This window comes from Haemaphysalis longicornis, unplaced genomic scaffold (genome assembly GCF_048455015.1).
Source record: "Haemaphysalis longicornis isolate Haplotype H1 unplaced genomic scaffold, Haemaphysalis longicornis Haplotype H1 scaffold_12, whole genome shotgun sequence".
NCBI classification, from domain to species: Eukaryota; Metazoa; Arthropoda; class Arachnida; order Ixodida; family Ixodidae; genus Haemaphysalis; species Haemaphysalis longicornis.
This window is the reverse complement of record NW_027526225.1, coordinates 4,177,263-4,198,468: the sequence shown is the minus strand read 5'-3', so window position 1 is coordinate 4,198,468 and position 21,206 is coordinate 4,177,263. Positions and strand designations below refer to the sequence as shown.

The 21,206-nt window shown below is 47.7% G+C and overlaps 1 protein-coding gene across 1 annotated transcript in view; it reads left to right on the top strand.

The window, feature by feature from the left end:
- Positions 1-324: 324 nt before the first annotated feature.
- LOC144162218 (membrane-associated tyrosine- and threonine-specific cdc2-inhibitory kinase-like) overlaps positions 325-21,206 on the top strand; it is a 51,543-nt gene continuing 30,661 nt past the window's right edge. The window contains exons 1-6 of the mRNA XM_077692683.1: positions 325-742; positions 7,510-7,633; positions 11,701-11,798; positions 12,982-13,266; positions 16,362-16,484; positions 18,580-18,671. Coding sequence (XP_077548809.1) covers positions 674-742; positions 7,510-7,633; positions 11,701-11,798; positions 12,982-13,266; positions 16,362-16,484; positions 18,580-18,671 — 791 coding nt within the window. The 5' untranslated portion in view covers positions 325-673. The remainder of the gene's footprint in view (positions 743-7,509; positions 7,634-11,700; positions 11,799-12,981; positions 13,267-16,361; positions 16,485-18,579; positions 18,672-21,206) is intronic.

Genomic DNA, 21,206 nt, shown 5'->3' with positions numbered 1-21,206 from the left:
CAGTCTTTTGCAAGTAAGTCTGAAAATCATGGAAACAACTCGTGTGACGTTCAAATTACCCGCAGTAATGCGCTCTTTGCGCCGCGCGGATGAACAACAGCCCGCTGCGGTGATGAGGCGCAGGAGCCACTCTCTTTTGGTTTATTATTTACAGATGCAGTAAGCAGAGTCCTTCAATGCTTTGGGTAGGCCCTTTTCGAGCCCATTCGGGAAAAAAAAAGGATCTGCTTTGTTCCCAACGTGAAACACAAAGCACGGCCTTTTTCTTTTTTTCCCAACCCACAAGGTGCGGAAATAGCCGAGGCACTAGCCAACATGGGCCAGCGCCGCCTCCAATCAGCCGCGTGCAGACGGTGGAGGGCTTTGTCAAACCGCCCTGCTGTGCGCGAATGTCGTTTCCGCGTTCAAATAGATTTAGCTTGGTTCGGGGCCACGACGATTTGCGTCCTTGAAGAAGGCGCTGCTCCCTGGGGAAAGCGGCGACCGTTGAGTGTGGAGCTTCGGATAGCGTGCAAGCTTGAAACGCTCCAAGAGCTGGCAGAAGTAACGGCATTCGCGTGCTTGTGACGGGTGTGCGATAATGCCTGCGCAGACAGCGTCCCACCGCTTTCTTCTAGTTTTTTCGGACCTTACTGCTTAGCTGCGTCGTTCACCTACTCACTCCGTCTCTGACATGGATCGGACTCCTCCTAGACCGGATCCCGTGTTTTTCCAGGGGACTCGGCCCCTGTTGACGAAAAAGGTAACGTGACGCTGGCTACTCGTCCGACCGCATTCACACTGTCGTTCTTGCTCTAAATCTGTAGCGTTTTATAAGTAGCGACTGGATTGAGCATTCTGCTAACAAACACAAAGTGCGTGCGGTTTATGTAAGACCTTGTGTTGACAGCAAGTCCGAGACGTCTTGAAGTGCTTCCGCGGCGGTTTTCGCGTATTTATTGTATTACTTCGAACTGTTTCGTTGTTGTAACGCCAATGCTAGCCATGACACCGCCAGACAGCGTACGTGTTATTTTCTGTTGCAAGCTCGCGTCCTCACTGGATTCATCGAAATCGAATGTCTGAACGCGAAACCGCACGTTGTCTTGCAAGAAATTGGCTGCAAAATGGAGTCATCCTGCTGTAACGCATTTCAGTGTGCAAAGGCGTAGCCTTTTCAGTGAACTATTTCAATGCCTTCGACCAGGCTGTACTATGATGTCGTAGCGCAGGTGCGTAGTTTCCCTATTTTAAGGTTCCTTTCCGAGGCAAGCTGTCAACAGTTCATAAAAGGCACTTTCGGTCCATGCGCGCGCGTGGGGGCGTGTCGGCGCTGTCACTGCGCATGCGCCGCGCTATGGAGTCACGAAAGCTCAACCAAAACTTGTTGAAAGCGGCGTTAATTTTGGTGACTTGAGGTTAGATTTTTTATAACTGATTGCCGCAGCCCGCAGCGGAGCCAAAGAAAAAATTTACAGATAGTTACAAAAACATAAAAGTAACCAAAGAATGGCAAAAAAGGGGAACGGAGCGAAAAAAAAAGAAAATAGTTCAGTCCTTCAATGGCATCAGTGCATTTTGCCACCAGTGTTCGAGGCTGCGTTCGGGTGCCCCCACAGCCGCTTAGTTGCTACGTGCTCCCAAACAAAGCATCCATCTGTGTCAGTTCGGTCATCTTGACCGCAGGAACAACTCTGATGCTTTCCTGGTTTCCAGGTACTTTGATGGTTGTGTTAATGGGTGCTCCTGCTTCAGACTGAGTTGAATTTAAACGTCCCTGGCATCTTTCAAATGAATTTTGTCTAAAAGAAACCAAAATTGAGCAGACGTAGTGCTCTCTTCTTTTTTCCCTTATTTCTCTATTGCTGCTGCTCCACCCACATTACATGAAATGCTGCCGTCTTGCATGGTATAAGAAACAGTTCACCAACGTGGTAAACACCAAGCTCGTGTTGCTAAGAACAACAACTTCAAGCTTTGGCTCAAGATGCTGCTGTGTCCCACTGCTGTGCCTAAGGACACTGGTTCAACCCCAGCTCCGGTGGCCACTTTTAGATGGAGGCGAAAACCAAAAATGCTTCTGTGTCGAGACTGCGCACATTAAAGGTCCTCAGGTGGTCGAAATTAATCCGGAGCCCTCCAGTACAGCACGCCTCATAGCCCTGGTGTAGCTCCGGTGCATCAAAACCCCAAAATTTACTGTTTGGAATGCAGTGCTTTTTAAAGCTGCTGGAATATAAGTGAACACCAAATTCTTTGATTGATGCGATGCAATGTACGGCATATCATGCGGGTTGTTTAACAGAAATTTAATTATGCACCAACCAACCGTACATAGACAAAACCGGACGTTTCGAAGCCGGCTCGGCTTCTTCTTCAGGGATGACTGGGGCCGCCCAAAACAGTTCACTCACTCCGTAACCCGCCGCAAAGAGCAGGACAGGGTGACAAACTCTCCGAGGACATCGACCGTCGGAACTCTGAAACGCGTGCTGGTGCCTTACATCCCAGGAACGAGTGAGGCCTTGGCCAGCATTTGCAGAAGAGTGTGCATCGTCCACGATCCTTCAACAACTATAAGCCAGCCGCCTAATCCCCCGCCCTAAAGACCGGCCAACAATACAGAAAGTGCCCAGGGTTGTTTACCGCATTCCGTGCGCTGAGTGCAACACGTCATACATCGGTGAAAGCAAAAACCTCCCGGAGGGGATTAGGCAACACAACAAGCGTTGCCCGGAAACAGAATAGAGAACGCAATGCCGTCACCGAGTACTGTGAAGTGGCTGACCACAAAATTGACTTCTCCGGAATGGCCATCCTCGAAAGGGAAACAAACTGGAGAAAGCGGCTTTTCGTCGAGTCGTGACATATTCAACGAACCCCACGGAGCCTTAATTCGTCGCTTGGTGCGCTCCCTTCGGTGTACAGGGATTGCGTGCTGCAGCGAAGGGCTTTGCGCGAGGGCAGCAACAGTGAAACACTATAAGTTGCAGCTGCAGTGTGGCCCCTGTCACCACTGAAGAAGAAGCAGAGTCGGCTTCATAACGTCGAGTTTTGTCTATGTATTGATTGGAGCATAATTAAATTTCTGTTTAGTAACTTCCCAACCAGACAGAAGTCTGTCAAACGTTTACCTTCATACGGGTTGTCGCATCGATAAGCGAGTCCCTTTAAAGGGGCCCTGAAAGGCATTTTGAGCACACTAAATGAACTAGCGCAATCGCTAGATTGGGTCGCCAACGTCACCTGTGCCAAGTATTACTCTTTTACGCGCAGCGGAAAGCTCACACTTTTGTTGCAAAGTTTGTCGCTTTTTTCTCACCCTTTCCTTCGTGTTTTTGGACGCCGCCATCTTCACATGTCTACATCATCGATTCCCAGATGTTCGTCATGAGCTAGACATCCTGCTATTGGGCGGCTTTTCCACGCACTTCCGGCAAAGAGATGAGTCGTCTGCTCAGCGTCGGCTCGCCGGCTGATCTGCCAGCGGAGTGCCGGAGTGCTTTGACATTTTACGACAAACGAAACATGTGTAAACAAACGCTTAACCGTTTGTATTGAATGCAACACGGCCATAACACGACGTGGATTTTATCTTACGTGAGTACGTACCATAAAGAAAGTCCCGTGGCACTTCTTTGGTGCAATCGCAGAGAACGCCCTGAGCCGACTGCCCGGGTTTGACGCGTACATTTTATTCAACTTCAAAACAATCCAGAGATGCGTTTCGAACGAACGCAACGTCACAACTTGCGTTGCAAGTCTGAACCGCGATTGACAGACGATGAGTTGCCTCCTCCTGCCCGTCGTAAATACGGCACTCACCTCACACCCGGTTTGCGGGGACGAGCAGCAAGTCACAACTCTGGCGCGCAAGCGAGAAGGCTTTTAGCCAGGCACACTGCACATACCCCATGCGAGGTTGAGTGGTACGTCGTTCGAGAAAGATAATCCAGACCATGGGAAGCCCTATCCACCCGCAGAAGTACAATGTCGCATTTCATCGCGAAACGAACGCGTCCACAACACACCGGAGGCGATGCACACACACACACACAGCTTCGGTCGCTGCATTGGCTTAGCTGCAAGCTTCATTCGGACAATCAGCGATGCTACGACGATACAGAGCTGCGTGAGGACGACGTGCTAACCACTTCACGTATTTAAAAACACAGGGGCAAAGAACTAGGTTCATCGGAAGCAAAAAATCTTTGTTCCATTATAGTGCCTGAAATATACTGGCTAGTGTGCCGAGGGCGGGCTCCAGGCGGGCGCCGGGAGCGATGTACGCGGCCGTCTGCCGCTTGGGGCGCTGCCGTGCGGGAGTGTGCGCGTTCATCCGGCCCGAGCAGATCGCGCGGTTACCTCCGAGCTGCGTAGCAGACGGCAGCGGCAGAACTTTCCATTCCCGCTTGCGACGAAAGCGAGCGAAAGCGACGGGAATTCTGTCGCGCAACCAAAATTTGTCCCGACCATTCGACAAAAACGATCGTCGCGCGACAAAGCGACGGAATTCCTGCCGTTCTCACTCGCTTTCGTCGCAAGTGCGAACGGGCCTTTATGCGCAATCTCCGCCCCACATAAAACAAGCTCTTGCTTGTCGCCTGAGCATACGGTTGATATCTGACTACGTTACACTGTGCTTGCCAGTGTATTTAAACGATGTCACTAGGTTTGAAACGTACGCGCTCGGCGTGCAGCTTTGTAAACGCAAGCGGTTTCACATACGCACGCTATTTTGCTGCTAATAGAGTTTTAGTACAGCGTTTGTGGCCTTTGCATACGCTAAACGCTAAATTTTTGCGTCCCGCTACGTGACACCGCGATGGGAGTTTTAGCAGAGCCTTCTAAAATAGAAGGCACTGAGTTTTAGTAGAGCGTCTCATCAGTTTTGCGTAGCGACACACTAATGCATACGGCGCCATCTGTCAAATGTTTTCCGAAATGTCTCGCCGGCTGATCTGCTAGCGGAGTGCCGGAGTGTTTGGACATTTTACGACTATCCAAACAAGTGCAAACAAACGCTTTCCCGTCAGTGTTGAATGCAACACATGGGTGCAGCTTGTCAGAACACGGGTTCTCGCTGATCGAGTGCAGCGTTGGTTTGCTCTTCGCCTTCACGTTCATCGCCGCTGATAAAGCGATCCGATCCGGCGCGTTTTGTGCACGTGTTCTGTGTCGGTTGAAAATGTCTTTTTTCACATGCCGCCGGTAGTAGGAATTACAACCACCGCAAAATAACACCCGGCACCAGCGGGGCCACATCTGAGACCGCGCTTTTTGGATAAACAGTGCGCGGTGCACCAAAGGGAACGAGCGCACGATTCTCCCCACGCGGCTGCGAGTTCGCCGCCGATACCAACTGCAGCCCTGCAGCTACGTACACCGCGAAAGGGCAAGGCCAGGCCGCACACATGCGGCCAGGTCATTCGTTCGCTTTTCCAGCCTGTGTCCATGGTGTCTACAGAGATGAAAAAGCCGAAAGAGCTGGCCCGTAGCAGACGGCAGTCTGTGGGAGCGCAATAGCGGAAGTACGTCACCGCTGAGGAGCGGAGCATCATGGGAGGGGAGGCCAACAGCGAAGAAACAGTTGAAAGGAGGAGGAAATACGGCGCGACGATAATTCGCGGTTTTTGATTTACGATTTCTCAGCTAATACTCATCGCTTTAACAAAATTCTTGCAGGAGGAGATTGCTAATACATTGCTTTATTTGGTTACATGTACATCCATGCATCGGCGGAAGGCATTTCAGGACCCCTTTAATAAACAGTTGTTTTGGGCTAACTGGGGCTCTCTAATTTGCACTTGTCAACACAAAGGAGCCCACTGCTTGAGAAGATTGCTAACAGCGATACATTCGGTAGGGTGTTTATGTTGGCGTCATGAAGAGAACGGTGTCACGGCTTTACTGTTGCTTCCAAGCCACGAAGGCGGAGGTCATGTCTTCCCGGTGCAGTGAAAATGGGTATTGCGCACCCATGACCAAGATGCTTGCCATGTCATCGTACCACGTCGTTTCAATTTGTCATTGGTAGGGCAGCAGAAGAGCATCTCTTCTGCAGATAAACATGGCGATGGGTGGCACCTGGAAAAAAAATGTTCTGAAAATTGCCAAAAGTGGCCTTACTACTTTCGAAGGCAATGCGTAGAGGTGTCGGACTTGGAGTGTACGTGTGTATGTATGGCAAAAAAAGAAATGCAGTCCGTGGTGGGATGAATTACGTGTACCACATTTTCGCCCGCATAGGCCGCCCCAAAAATGCGAAAATTTCAGTTGTGAAGTAGAGGTGCGGATTATATGCGAAATATTTCCTTTGGTGCAGCTTCACCGCACTGCAATTTGGGCCGTGATGCCCCTACAGCAGTAATAGCTAATATGCCACTGTTATCCTATTGACAGTGCTTATTTTGCACACACAGCTTAACCTGAAAAAATGTATGCGGAAAGTCCTCTAGTTACCTAGTCAGCTAGGTAAGTTCTTTCTCATAAACAAATGTGTAATGTTGCTTGAGTGGTCGCTTTGGTCCATCCTTTTATGGATAAAATATGCGGGCAATATGCGCGGGGATGTATTTTTATTATTCGTCGACGAAAAGTTTTGGGGTGTGAGTTAAATGGAGGGTTATACACGCGAAAATACAGTATGTGGTGAACGCACCCTCGGCGCTTCTGGAGAGTTTTACATGTGCCCGTGGCTCTTACTCTCTTCCTTACACTGGCGCTCTGACATCCAATATTTTTTTCTCCCGATGGCCTTTAACCATCATCACACTACCCAAAGATGAAAACCTAATAAAATTCCGCGACATGAATGTGATGCTTAGACATTGCAAAGAACAGCGGAGCCAAGGCAGATGTCTGCAGCAAGACTTATTTATTTTATCTCAGTAGGCATCCAACTGCCCAGTCAGTACTAAGCTATGATGGTGCTGCCATCTGTGGATGACCTCGTGAAAGGGGGACAGTTGGCAGACTGGACAGAGGCATCATCTGTTGAAGCTTGCATGAAGTAGCGGCTGATCATAATAAACGAGTTGGATGTGGGGGCACCCCTTACGATAGCTACGCTTCAAAAGCCGAGAGCACAGTGCAACTCGGTGATGTGTTGTACTTGGGGTTTGTATTGCTGTACCCATTACAAAACATACCGACCGTTGCCAAACAATAATCTAGTAAGAACAATATGCTTCCAAGTACCGTGTAATGCTTCTAAGAACCGCGTTTTGTTTAGTACGAGATTCATGGTTCTGTTTCTGGACTTTTTAGGTATTTCCTACAACAGTGCCTTCTGGGCGAGTGTAGTAAGCTGAATAAATAAATAAAATAAATGATGTATTGTGCCTTGGAATTGTCATTTTTTCATGCATTGTTTATTGACTTTGTCCACTCGCTCACTTTGCTAAACTCCTTTACGAGGCTAGTCGCGGGCACGGAATTTTCTTTTCGAAGCCTGCGGTTGAGCTTGGACAGTCACCGAGTGGGTTGAATACATTTTCTTGTATCTCATAAATATTTTCTTTCCCCCAGGACGGTTTGGCCCAGAGGGGAGAGCGGGTGCGGCCACCACAACGCGTGAGGAATGTGGACCGTTCCTCGTTTCGCACGAAGACGTGTCGGCCTCAGCCCGTGAGCTTCACCGGCTCCGAGGCTTGTATCCTCCGCGTGGCGTGGTATCGCCCGTATGTTATATTACATGCACATTTGAAGTCAAGACGATCATAGCACCTGTTTGCCAATCTCGGAAGGATGTCGCAGTTCGTTTGGCAAACCCAGGTCAACTGAAATGCCATGGGACTGCCAAAAGCATCTGAATTGCCCAAATTTTGAGGTAGGACGATAAAAATGATGCAAATCGCTTATTCAGTAGAGTACAGCTACAGCATCGCTTGCTATTTGAGTTATAGTAGGCAGTGCTTACTGAAAAGGTTGAGTATAGGGTGCATGCAGGTTTTTGAAAACTTTGAATTTCTTGAATTTCTTTGTAAAACCAACATTAGGTTACGTAGAGACTAAGTGGGTGTTTGTTTTTGTTCCTGGCTGATCTACTTTGGCAAGTGAACATTTGCTTTTTGAAACCCACTGTAAGTGCTTGTTCGTGTAACTGTGGCCAACAGTGACAAGCTGTCGAAGAAGGAAGGGTCGGTGCAGCCATCGTTTTGACTTGTCTGGAGACAATTGAGTCCCCCGTGTTGAGACGTTAGCTGCAGCAGAGTTCCATTTTTCGACAATTTCTCATAATTTCGAGCCCCCATCTTTGCCTGAACACCGTACTAAAGTAGATTTCAAACTGACAGTGGTAGTCCTTTAAAATCTACTTGCAGAGTCTTGAAAGTCCTTTGAAAATTCAGGAATTTTTGTCCTGTAAGCCAGCATGAACCAAGAGTGATGATCGAAAGAGACTGGTAAGGCGGTGGTATTGTTGGAAAGACTGCAACAACGGTGCTGGGTAGACTTAACATTCGCTCAACGTGCGAAAGCATAAAGGTTTTTTTTTTTTTCAAAATTTTGGCTTTGTATCACTTGAGGCTATTATAAAGGTAGTATAGGGCAGAGGCAATGTAGCAAACGCTGCTGCCAAGCATAACACTTTCCTTGTAAATTGCTGTATACCGCATATGTTTTTGCTAAAGCGGGCCGCATTTGCCGGAAAGAGTTCGTGGCCACTCAAAACAGCATGATCTCTTAAAAAGTGTAGTTGAGGTTTTGTGTAGCGGCCTGTTCTTGCATTTGCTTGTACATTGCTAAGCGATTTGGTGTGCTTCTTAATTAAGCTGCAGCTTTGTGCTGTGAAAAGAAAGTACTGTATTGACAACCACAGACAAAGCCGCACCTTTAGGCAAACTTTTTTTTTTTGCAAGTTTTGGCTTGTTCTCAGCAGTGCATCGTGCAAAAATTCACCTGAATTCCGTTCGCTGTGAGGCGCAAAGTTTAACTGCGAAGGGTTTCAACCAGCCTCACAATTTTTTCGGATAGGTGCAACAATGTGACGAAAAAAAGATATTTGAAAAAAAAAAAATTGTTGTTTAAAGGAGCCGTGAAGAGAAAACAAAAGTTTGTTTTATTCAAAAGATTAGGTGTTTCATAGTACCCCAAGCGCTTTCCTGGAAGCAAATGATGCTTTATTCACTGAGAAATAAGGCAATTTAAGCCAAAATTTTAAATCTCCCGCTAAAATTGCACATTTCGTCACGTGAACAATGGCGTCATACGAGCCGGTCCATGAAACAGATGCTTAGTCTGTCAACTCTATATAGCACCCACACGCCGGAGTCGACCGAGACTGCGGCCATTTTAAAAATACTAGTAAAACCTAGTGCACCCGCAGCCCTAGTCATGGAATCGCCTGATCCGGAGAACAAAACTCTCTCGTGGAGCTCGGGCTTGCATTTAACAACCTCACACCACTTGAACGCTCAATGCTTCTAAGTGCATGAGCGGCAAGAGTTGTGGGATACGCGGTGGATGGGAAAGCGACCATTCCGCGATAGCCACAACAGACGAACGCCCAGCCGTTGGCACCGCTGCCTCGTCAGCCCCGTCGCGACGGACGAATACAGACTGGTACGTATGTGCCGTATTTTCAATTTCAGTAGCAGTATCGCTTATGCCAGTTGGCCGGTGTCGTGTATGGAAAGCCGTTCGCTCGAGCTCTCTGCTCCGACCAGAAAGATTCGAGCGTCAATGCGCGGTGTGTACGGCAATTTTTTTCCCCAAGGTCAGAGCGCTTTGATGGCAATTTGACGAAGTCGGCGACGAGCGCCAGCATGTCCGCGTCCCTGCCGTAATCACTTCCTCGGAAATGAAGCGAGCACACTCGTACTTCCTTTAGCTCTCTTTCTCCTCCGTTTGCAAAGTTCACAAAACGTAGCCACTTGCTTCACCGAGGTTCGTCGTTGGGCAGCACATGAAAGGAGATCTCACCGGCGGGGATGTCGCACTCCCTCGACGATTTTCCCGTACTACATGGTCATTTCAAAACACAGCAACGAAATTTCATTGCAAAGTACTTGAACAAACTGAAGTTTTCAGTGGTTGTAAACTGTAAACGAGCTCGTAACGACAGCAGCAAGCCAACACGACCTCCATACCGAAACCTGTGCGACGAGTGGCACTATCTCGTTGCTGCTCTGTGTTCCTTACTTCCCTTGTTTCTATTTTTACCTTTGCTGGTTGGCGATATGACGGCCAACCTCCTGTGAAGGGATTACAATACTAAGCAAGGTCGCGGCTGTGCGTGCTGGGACGGTTCGTTGGCCCCGAAGAGCCTTGAACCCGAAAATTTGTCTGCGCGACGGTGGCGACGGCGAGATGTCGAGCTCGGCCGGCGCCTAGTTTCGTACGCATTGGCATAAACGCTTGCGTGTTCGTTCGGAACTTCAGCCTTTTACTCCACCGTTCTTTGTCATAAAAAGAATGTGCAGTATGTTTCACGGGCTCGCTATGCAAACTGTAAGCCCTGCCTAACATGCGTTTGCTTTTGCCGGCCTCCGCCAATCGCAGAGCATTCGCATTCTTGAGTGACATCATAGATTCTGTTGCGGAAAATGAGCTGTTGGGTCGCATGGTCATTTCCTTTTTTCCTAATTATGTAGCTCATTTGAGCGAAGTTTGCATTATAAGTGGTGTCGTTATGGTTCTAACGAGGCAATATTTCGAATGAACCAAACTTGTGTTTTCTCTTCATGGCTCCTTTAAGCTTCACTGCAAATGATTTCAAAAAACGATGGCATTTGTGTCGCTTCTGCCACGTAATGCCCTTCCTTCACTCCCCTCTTTCCTTCTTCCACATCCTCCTCACTTTTGCCACCTCTCTCCCTCCTGAACCACCACCTCCTCCTCCTCCCCCACATGCTTTCCCTCCCCCCCCCACCCCGCCCCTGCTGCCCGAGTCTTGTCCTCCTCCTGCTCACGTTCCCTTCACCATCTCTCCCATTCACCTTCCACTATTTCCCCTCCTCTCAAAGCACTCCTCTCTCCGTCCATCCCACGCTTCCCTCCTCCCATCCTCCTCCTCCCTTTCGAGCTCCCTCCCCTCGGTCTCACAGGGGCGCAGTAAGTCGATCACCCACCAGTAATATTTCCGCCTGATTACGGTGACAGCACATCTGATTTTTGCAAGTGCCTAGCCCAAGGAAGACTGTCACCTTAAAAAAAATTTTGACCACATTTGGTTCTTGTGCAGTACTAACGCTGTGTATGCTAATAGCGGGCCCGTTTGATCTACCTGCTCTTGGGAGCTTGAGCATTGCAGATCGAACAGTCCTAATTCACCAAAGCGATTACTTTAAAACATTTTTATCGATATATTATTAACAGCACACTGATATCAATGGCATGGTTGCCGTGGGTATCAGTAAAGTGTTATAGTACTTCTGAAGCATGGTTATGTGGGGAAGTAGAACCTCATCTCTACCAAAGCAGCGAGACTCTTTATTAAAGAGGTAAAGTAAAGGTAGCCTGAGCACTTGCTTTAAAATTGCCCCTGGATTTTTACGTAGTTCATTAATGCATGTGATGCGGGGACTTCTTACCCTAGCCTGTTCAAAGCAAGTCTCGCTTCATTAAATGTTTTGTTTTGTTACAATGTGTTTTTTTTTTTTATTGTTAACAGAGGTCCCTCTGGTGTGTCTGTAATCCTTGTGACTTGTGCGAAGCTGTATGAAGTAGCAGTTTGAGTGCGAGCGGAAAGTATAAGCCTTGACCACTGAGCCCTGACAGCCTTCAATAGTCCGCATTACAATGCATGCAAGTCTGACCCCTACCTCAAGCAGTGCTTCCATGTGGACAGCCAACTCGGCGAAGGCTCCTTCGGAACAGTAAGTTTGTAGGGGGTGTTTAAGCTCTATCGCCGGCCACGACATAGAGGAAGCACGTTTGTGTCGTGGTTTGCCACGTGCAAGCTGCTACGGGAAACCTGTTTTGCACCTCATCAGTTGAGGAATACTGAATAGTTGTTGGATGTAAATGGTTGCACCTCAGGACCTGTGGTGCAGATTGATTTTAGCTGGGTATGAGGTTTAAATTTTCGTTTGCACCGGTTGTAGTAAAGTTAGGTACGTCACTGTTTTGCAGTGTGTTGGCATTTTGGTGTTAAACAGTGGAGAACCGGTGCGTGTATTTTGTTCTTTCTTTTGATTATTCACTTTCAAGTTCTATGATACATCCCTGGTAATCGTGTGGGAAGTATTTGCGGCCAGTCGTGAGTGGTGAAGGAGGTGCAGTTTGTTATGAACAGTACAAACACTGGCAGTAGTGAAATTCAGCTGTTTTGATTCAATCGTTGGTTGAGTCATACTGATTCAGAAAAAAAAATGTTCCTGCATTTTTGCAGGACGCCAAGTGCGGGAGGGCAGGGCAGAGCGCTTGGAGAAAGGCTTGGGTTGCAGTCCTGGACGGTTGAAATTGGAAGATCTGACGGTTGACCAAAAAAACTAGCCGTGGCTTAGCTCGGCTATGCCAGGATATAGTACGTAGCGTGAGCTAAGGTTTAGCTGGTTATTCTTATGTTTCCTGGTTGTCTAGGATTAGCTGATTATCATGCTTACTGCAAAATTTGGAAGAAACTATCCTTTGGTCATTTACGCAGCTCCATTCCGGCTATGAAAGTTTTTTAACTCCAAAAGCGCAGCAAATATTAAAAACTTATCAAATTTCACACAATAGTGACATATTGTGGGCAGGAATGGCTTCAATTAGGCGAACACTGTAAACGTAGTTGTCAGTATGTCAAGTGGACATCTGCATCCAAGTTATGCGATCAGACAGAACCCGAGGCCCCGCTAGAATCGTCCAGTGAAGTGTCCCGTCACTGGCCACCAATCACACAATCAAGGTTCTGTGACGACGTAGAGACTTCACCAGAGAGTGGCAGCAGGGGAGTCGCCACTGCCATCGGGACAATGCAGTATTCTTTATGAACCAAGACAGCTGGGACGAGCACCTGTCTGTCTGCGTCCTGTCCGAGAGGGCACGAGTAATGGCGGTGCCCTCCGCGCCCAGGTGTACAAAGTGCGCTGCCGGCTGGACCAGCGCTGGTACGCGGTGAAGGAGGCGCACCACAAGTTCCGGGGTGAGCGCGACCGGCAGCAGCGGCTGCAGGAGGTGGCCAAGCACGAGCGGCTGCCCCCGCACCCGCACTGCGTGCGCTTCGTCAAGGCCTGGGAGGAGGACTACCGCCTCTACATCCAGACCGAGCTCTGCGAGTGCAGCCTGGCCAGCTACGCCCAGGAGAACCACAGCATCCCCGAGCGCACCGTCTGGGAGTACCTGGTCGACCTGCTGCTGGTCAGTGTGCGGGTTGCAACGTCGTCCCGTAGAGTTCCTTATTCATGCACGCGAAGGGGAAATGTGTAACGTGTCCCTGTGATCGCGTGCTGCCTTGGGCACCGCCGTGGCAGCTAGCTTGGCTCGGCTCACCACGTGGCTTCTTTTCGCTCTTGAAGCGGATATAAACGAAAAATGTTCACCCGTTCGTCTTGCGTTCTTCTAAATAATCTCTGGCAACGACATCTCTTGGAGTTGCACTATTCTACTGCTAAAACAACTTTGAACATCCATTTGCAAGAGTATTGTCGTTTTTCTGCAGCAACAAGCAACTTTTGTGCCTGTTGGCGAGCCAAGCCGAGTAAGAGTGGAATGTTTCTTTGCGGTATGTGGCAGCACACTCGCTGAGGCACGGCTCACCCAGGTGCTGCCACCAGATTTCCCTGTAGTACATATCATTGCTACGAAACTGGGTTGCATTTCTCATTATGACGTTTCGCGGTTATGGGCCACAGTGGTGCCTTGATGGCCTCTACAGCTACGGCACCGTGCAAGCAGTGTTCAGATCATAGAGTTTCTTAGTAAGTATACTAGAGAGGAAACTGCGCCTCGTAAGCCATGTCGTCGTGGGGTACATGGGAAGAGCCCCCTTTTTGGCTTGGGCTTGGCATGGCAATCGGATTCTTAAGCGGTTTTCGGGATTTGCTTTCTTCACTATGCATTAGCACGTTTACGAGCTACAAGGAAGCCGGAATCCTCCCTGTTCTGTGGTAGCCGTATTCGGTGAAACAGCAGGCAGTGCGTGATCACACCTGACGCTGACATGACTGAGCGGGTAATATGCCGCCGCGAAATTTGTAGTCGACGCAAAGAAAAAACAGAACGTACTTCGACGAAGACAAGATATGACAGATACGGGCGTTTGTATGCATCCTATCTTGTCATAGTCCACGAATGTTTAACGCCATGTTTTTCTTTTTTTCTTGTTAAACTAGCTGGCGGTCGGTGCACCGGTTCACCACGAAGGCAACGTTTTAATAGGCACGCTCAAAAAACTTCCCAAACTCTTCACGCAACTTAATATTTGCAGTAATGGTAGAATTAATAAAATCAGAGTCTCTAATGAGTTTCCCCCCAAATATTAACCTTGTTCGTAACTACGACCTTGGCCTGCGGAATAGCAGGCACAACCGTTCCGGCAAAAATACGCTTTACTTCCTTTTTCCGTAGTTTTAAAACAGCCTGTTTTTATTTTCCACTTCCATAATTGCACACTATTCTTCGCGTTTTTGTGGCACTTTGTTTAAATTTGCGGTCACTAAAACGTTTCAATCCAAGCCAATGATGAAACTAAGGTGAGCGCGATGTATAATGGCGGTCCATGACGACACAGACGGCCTTGATGTGAGCCGCATAGACGCTAGCGCCAGATTCCTCTCTAGCGTATATTGTAAGAAACTATGGTTCAGATGGGTGGCGCATGTGTAGGCCACCTGCCATGAAAGCTTCGATGGACTGCCCACAGCAGTGCTCATAGTTGTAGCATTGCTTAAAAGTTATAGCGCTGTTACGATTCTTTTATAGTCCATATCATTAGAGCTTCCCTGTAGCAGTGTTTATCTAGTGTTTAGCTGGTTTGCAATGGTGCTTAGGTAGGTTTTACTGCAATAACCCATCTACAGCAGGATGCTTATAGTCCACTTGTCGCGAAACCTACAACTGTGTTTACATGGCAAGTGTGTGGTTACTCTATAGCTCGTTGCGGCCTTTGTATAGTTACTCTTGCAGCAATGCCCATTGCAGCAATGCCTAGCGAAGCTATACAGCCATAGCCCTTTTACAAATATGCTTAGATGCTCTATATCAACCTGCAGCGAGGTTTGTCCAGTCTATATGTTTAGGCTATTTGTAATGACGCTTAGGTAGGCTCTGCAGCGATGCTTAGATAAGCTGTGCAACTGTAGCCCCCTTGCAAGGATGGATAAACTGGCGATACTTTGTAGTTAACTTACAACAATCCTGCGATAGGCTGCACACTTTATTTAGCCCACTTGCAACAGACCTGGCCATAACAAAATACTCAGATGAAGAAATTTATTTCCCAAATTGCTTTGTACACAGTCGGCTCGTGTAAATTCAATTTTACCGCTTAATTTCATCTAATTTAAAGTACCACTTGAGTATTTAGGCTTGGGTTGATTTGTTCAGGTTTTAGGAGTCCCTATAGCTTTGAATCAACGAGCGCCAAATGCTCTTGCAGTAAAATTTGTCTGCGCATTCTGGGTGAGAAAACTCAAAAGGCAACCAAATGCACTTTTAAAATACGTGCTTGCAAAACAAGCAGGGAACATTGGGACATCTTTGAAGGACAATTGTCATGCCGTAACCTCTCAAGACCTACATTTTTTTAATGTTACAAGGAAGATACCTATTAACCCTTTGTGGTCCATTGTCAGGTTCCACTCGACTTGGGTGTTCAAGGTTAAATTTTGCAGTTTTTCTCACTACAATGAACCTGCATTTTTTGTATACACGGTGTGCCATCTATTGAGGGATAAGTAAACTTTGTTTGTTGAGGTTTACTTCTTTTTGCACAGCAGTGCAGCACATTGTTCAGCACGGGATTTCTGTATCTCGGAGCGTTTTCACGTGCGCACTGTTAGCTGAGAAGCATCACCGCTTTCTCATTGCGGGCATTTTGCGGTGGTGCACTTAGCGAAAGCGATGGTGACCTCATTGAGAAAAAGATTTATGTCCCTCCTTCAGATTTGCCGTTTGTAGTGATAGAAAAACAAGAGGAGGCAGGAGGGAAAGTGTTTTTCTGCAAAACCTGCAGTAACAACCCTGACCTGCACCCAGGAGAATGCTTCGAGCAGTTTCACACGCTGCTGAAATATGGGTAAAGGAGTTTCAAGCAGAATGCAAGAGAAGAAATAAATGTCCTGCGAGTTTTTTCTTGCGCAGTCTGTGTTTTTCTCTGCGGCGCTAGAAACTAGTAATTTTGACACCAGGACAGCCACAAAGTGGGTAAAAGTTCTGGACCACATCACGATTATTGTGCCCTGTGCCTGTGAGAGCAGTGAGCCTCATTTGATCGACCGCGCTCTTTCGGCCAGGCGCTCAAGCACCTGCACGACCACAACCTGGTTCACCTTGACATCAAGCCGGACAACATCTTCATCGCCAAGGAGGGGTTCTGCAAGCTCGGTGACTTTGGCCTCGTCCTAGATCTCACTCTGGTGCGTTGGCCACCACCGCATCTCTTCTCTGTGCGAAATTTCGTTGTGGCAAGTCTGACTTGTTTGAGAGCGTTGCTTTGTCTAGTCTGCAGGGGTGACACAGCTGCGCATATTGCACCTTTTTGATACAATTCCATTTTCCTGCGCCAAACTGCTCCAGAAGAGCCTGAAAGGCACGGATTTTGATGCTCATGTCAGTTCCGGCTGGGACGAAAGCCTCGCGCATCCTGGTAACCACTTTTATTGTCGGTCAATTGCAAACACACAGATGGCAGAAATAGAAAGACTCAAATGAAGCAAACGATAGCTTCTAAAACACGATTGGCTTTCCGTCCGGGTTCGCTGAAACGGCCTTCCTGTTTGGACATCGCTGTGCCTACAAACATGGCCACTGCCTGATCCAGCTGCTACTGCCTACTTCACGCACTCAGTGTGCATCGCCGATATTTTCCCTGGTTTATTTTATGCAATCAGCTGGGTTCCAGTCTATTAATTCTATGAATTATGGCTCTGAACAATGACGTTAACCTGGGGTTATGGTTTGAGTTTGGTGCGAGATTACGAGAAGTTGCAAGGGTCGAAAAAAAGTTCATTGAAATGTGGGGCCTAAGTCTTCTGCATGGCTTGTCCTGGAGTGCGAAACGCGGTGCGTGCATCTATAATCAGGTTCGTGAAGTGAACTTTTTGGCTCACTGTGGTATTATAAAATGCTGAGGTGTTGCTGTGCATTGAAGCGTGATCGCGAGCCTCGGGGTTGGAACGGTCGACACGAAAGTTGCGGGCTGTGCTGCGGTGCCGCGACCTGTTCAGGCAGCGCCCAATGGCTGCAGGACTGCATGGTTGCCATAGCACGCGACTAATAACTCTTGATGTATGCGAAGTGAAATTTAATGCCAAAATCTAGGTGGCTAAACAGTAACACTACTCAAAAGACCATGGGGTGAACGTGAGCCCCACGGACTGCAACGGGTAGGCTGGTTGGGCTATGTGACCGTTAGCTCGAAGTTGCTCAACGGGTGCCGTAACTACACTCGTTCGTACAATGCAGCCTGGGATTACAAAAATAATAATTTTAGCATTGAAACAGTAAAAAAACACGCCACCAATGCAGATCCCTTAAATTTCATAATGCTAACGGCAGTTTTGTTGTCAGTGTTGCGTACAGCCGCAACACAATATCACTAGTTGGGAAAAAGGTAGTGCAGTTAGAACTTTGTGATACTGTTGAAAAATTCTTTCACGTAAGGCTCTTTCAGTGTTCTGTGTATTCACATCTGATTGGAATGTGTACTTGACCCTTCAAATTGCTAAAATTATGATTTTTCAAGCTCACAAGACGATGTAATAAATGTCCCTAAATGCTCCAAATCAAGATTATTCTGCTCCAAAATCGAAATTTTGCTGCTCCAAAAACTGCTCCCCAATTTCTTTGGGCTGTCTCACCCCTGAGTCTGCCTTGAGACGTCACTTTGGAAGAGTGTTGTGCGACGGTATCTGTTTGTGACGGGTGAACCTGGAATGGGAGCTGCAGTGGGATATTGCAGCGAGCGTGAAATTAAAGGGGCCATGAAGATAAAATACAACTTTGTTCTGTTGAGAGGGAGAGAGAATAAACGTTTATTTAAATCAATTCTACTGAAGCTTGAATGAGGCGTCCTCAGTCCAGGATGCCTTGAGAGAACTAGCCTTTGATAGCCCATTCAGCTTCAGTCCAGCCACCAAAGGTGTTGTTTTAAGGGGACAGAAACACGAGAAATGTTAAAACGCGTCTGACCCTGTTGACTGAACGTTAGCATTTCAGAAATGCGGCTGCCGCCAGCCCCAAAAGCAAGATTCCGTGACATCATAAAGAATTTGGAAAGTGGCTTGGGAATCGCCACTGCTGTATCTGTTTTCCTTTATATGTCCGTTATTTGTGTGCAGTTTGGGATAAAAATCATACCATTGTTATTGGAACAAAATCTTTGTAATGAGTTGAACGTATTTTACCTCAGTGACCCCTGTAGCAGCGTTGCAGATTAACGGTGACTACTTATTTGATCCACCACGGTCCACTACTTATTTGATCATCCTTTTTGGTCGCTGCACCTTGCAGGACGACTCGACAGATCCCCTGGAAGGTGACGCCTGCTACTTAGCGCCGGAGACTATGGGGGGCACCTTCACGAAGGCGGCTGACGTGTTCAGGTGCGTTTGCGTGCGTGTGGTCGTGTGGGTGATAACTTCCTGCCGGTTTTGTGCCGGACGAAGGCGAAGCTAGACGCTCATCAGATGCTGTGGGAGACCTAGCTGGTGCCTTGCTCTTGTGGCCAGAGTGGGACTTTCGAAAGGGTGTACAGTAGAGCCTCGCTGAAGGGGGCGTGAAGGCAACACACAGCTTTGGTTGAAGGTCCTGGGCTTCAGTACCTCATCCATGTCCATTCCAGCCACGAATGGTGTTCTCTTAAGGGGGGAGGTGGGGATCGGAGCAAACTTTTTTATTTTTTGACATAGAGTAATGAAGTTTGGTAGGTGCATTGAAAAACACTCCAAACGGTGAAATTTGAAATTTCAGGATGATACCTTCAGTAGTTTTTGTGTTAGAGGTGTACATGTTGCCCGCTCGTGGAAAGCCTAGCAAGGTATTGACATATGGTAGGAAGTTCAGAATACTTTTCAATTGTAGTCAAAAGAACACTACAGGGTAGGACATTCTTTGAATTTTTTTTACACCCTTCATTTTTTTTACAGAGAACATTATTTTAACCTGTACCCAGTAGTATGCAGCTGACTCAGCGGTAATTGTCACATAAAAAAATAACTAGGCCCTAAAATGAAAATCAGAGAATGTCATACCCTGCAGAACTCCTCAAGGATCGAAATAAAACAGACAGTGTCAAAATCCACCCAGTGGTAGCCATGTTATCCTTTCCACGAGCAAGGAAGAACTCGTAAAATTCACTTTTGAGAAAATGGCTCTTAAAGTTTACAAAGACTTCACGATTTTTCAAACTGCACCAGCAGCATAGTCCTTGCTGTCCTTGCTTGGGGACAACCTCAAAGACCCTTGCCCTTTGATTTGGTGCATCTGGGAGGCCTTCCTGGTCAATTGAAGGTTTTCGTGTGCAGGCCTTTAGATGGCAGAAGCATCAGTTTTACACCTAGTGTACCACAAAGTTCACTATGGGCTACTAGGGTACCTATACTTTACTTGGTGTATGCCTAATGCATAGCTGTCTCCAAAATGAAGAGTAAGGCATGGTTTCGTTTTATATGAATGTGCCAGCAGACTTTCAGCAGATTTATGGGTGTCATAACCTTGCTGAAGCTACAGCTTAGCACATGAGGGTGTTCAGTCGGTTCAGTGTCAAAAAGTTATATCTGGGCATCACAAACATAAGATGAGCTATTTGAAAGCAGAATATAGTTCTTTTATACAATTACAACATTGATTATTATTAGCATACCATGCTCTTCACCTTCAGGCGAATCAATCATTGCAAAATAGACAACAGAATTGCAAACATTGCAAAAATAGAAAACCAATCAAAATATCGAAGTGTAAAACGCTGCAGCCTTACGGCGTCTTTTCTAATTTATTTAACACTGAAAATATAATTTTGTAATCCCCGACTTCGTTGTACAAACTAGTTTAGAGCCACGGCAAAAGTTTCTCAAATAAGCTGAATTCATTGCACCCCCCCCCTCTTACAATCAATCCCCTACGCGCACGTTCCCCACAATCGTAATTTAGGTAACCTTGCTGTGGTTGGCCACTTCGTTTTTCCCATTAAATTTCACTTTGCGTACAGCGATTATTATTACTCGCGTGCAATAGCAACCGATCCCGCTATCGGCCGCTGCCCGAACACGTCGTGCCAATGCAGCGCGCGCCGCAACTTCTGGCGAGTCGGTCATTGCATTCTCGAAGCTCGCGAGCTCGTTGTGAAACACAGCAATAACTCAGCGTTTTATAACATCTCAGTGCTCGCAATGCGTCCAAAAGTTCACTTCACGAACCGCAATTGTAGACGCACGGACCGCGCTTCCCACTCAAGGACGGACCATGGCGATGTCGCGGGCACGTTTTCGATGCATCTTTCGAGCCGCGCACTTCCGTATCTGGCGCACGATCTCAAGCATTATCGCCGCAATAACAGTAATGTAACTGTTCAGTACCGCAACAGATAAAACGAGTAAACTGCAACCGAGTCGACCGGGAAACTTCGAAAACATCGGCGGAGCGCAGTCAGCGTAAAATGCGCAGCAGCGCGGTGGCCATGTTTTTGCTGTCATGGCGACGCCCAATCAGGAGAGCGGTAACAAAAAAGGAGGCCGGACAGCCAATCGCGTGTTACAATCTATCGGTTTCTTCGTTTCACTACCTTTCTCTTTCTGCCGTTTGTGCGTTTATGACAACGTTTTTAGATTAGGTCAGTTTGCAAACTGCGCCTCCGGAGGCGGCACCATTTTGTCGCCATTCCGAGAGGTGGCGCTGGCGTTGCGTTGAGATCTAGTTTGGGGAGCGAGGCTCACCCCGGCCATGTGTTTTCGCTGTGCTGTTGGTGCTCGCCTGTTCGTCACGTGTGTATTAACGTATTAGCTCTGTGCTGTCATCGTGCATACATATTTTAGTGGATCTCTGAAGTGTCGGTGCGGTTTGTTGACGTGCTGCGCGCCGGGCTGCCGTTCGGGGTATGCTTCGGAAGCGGCAAAGGCCGTGCAGCGGCATTTCTTCAAAGC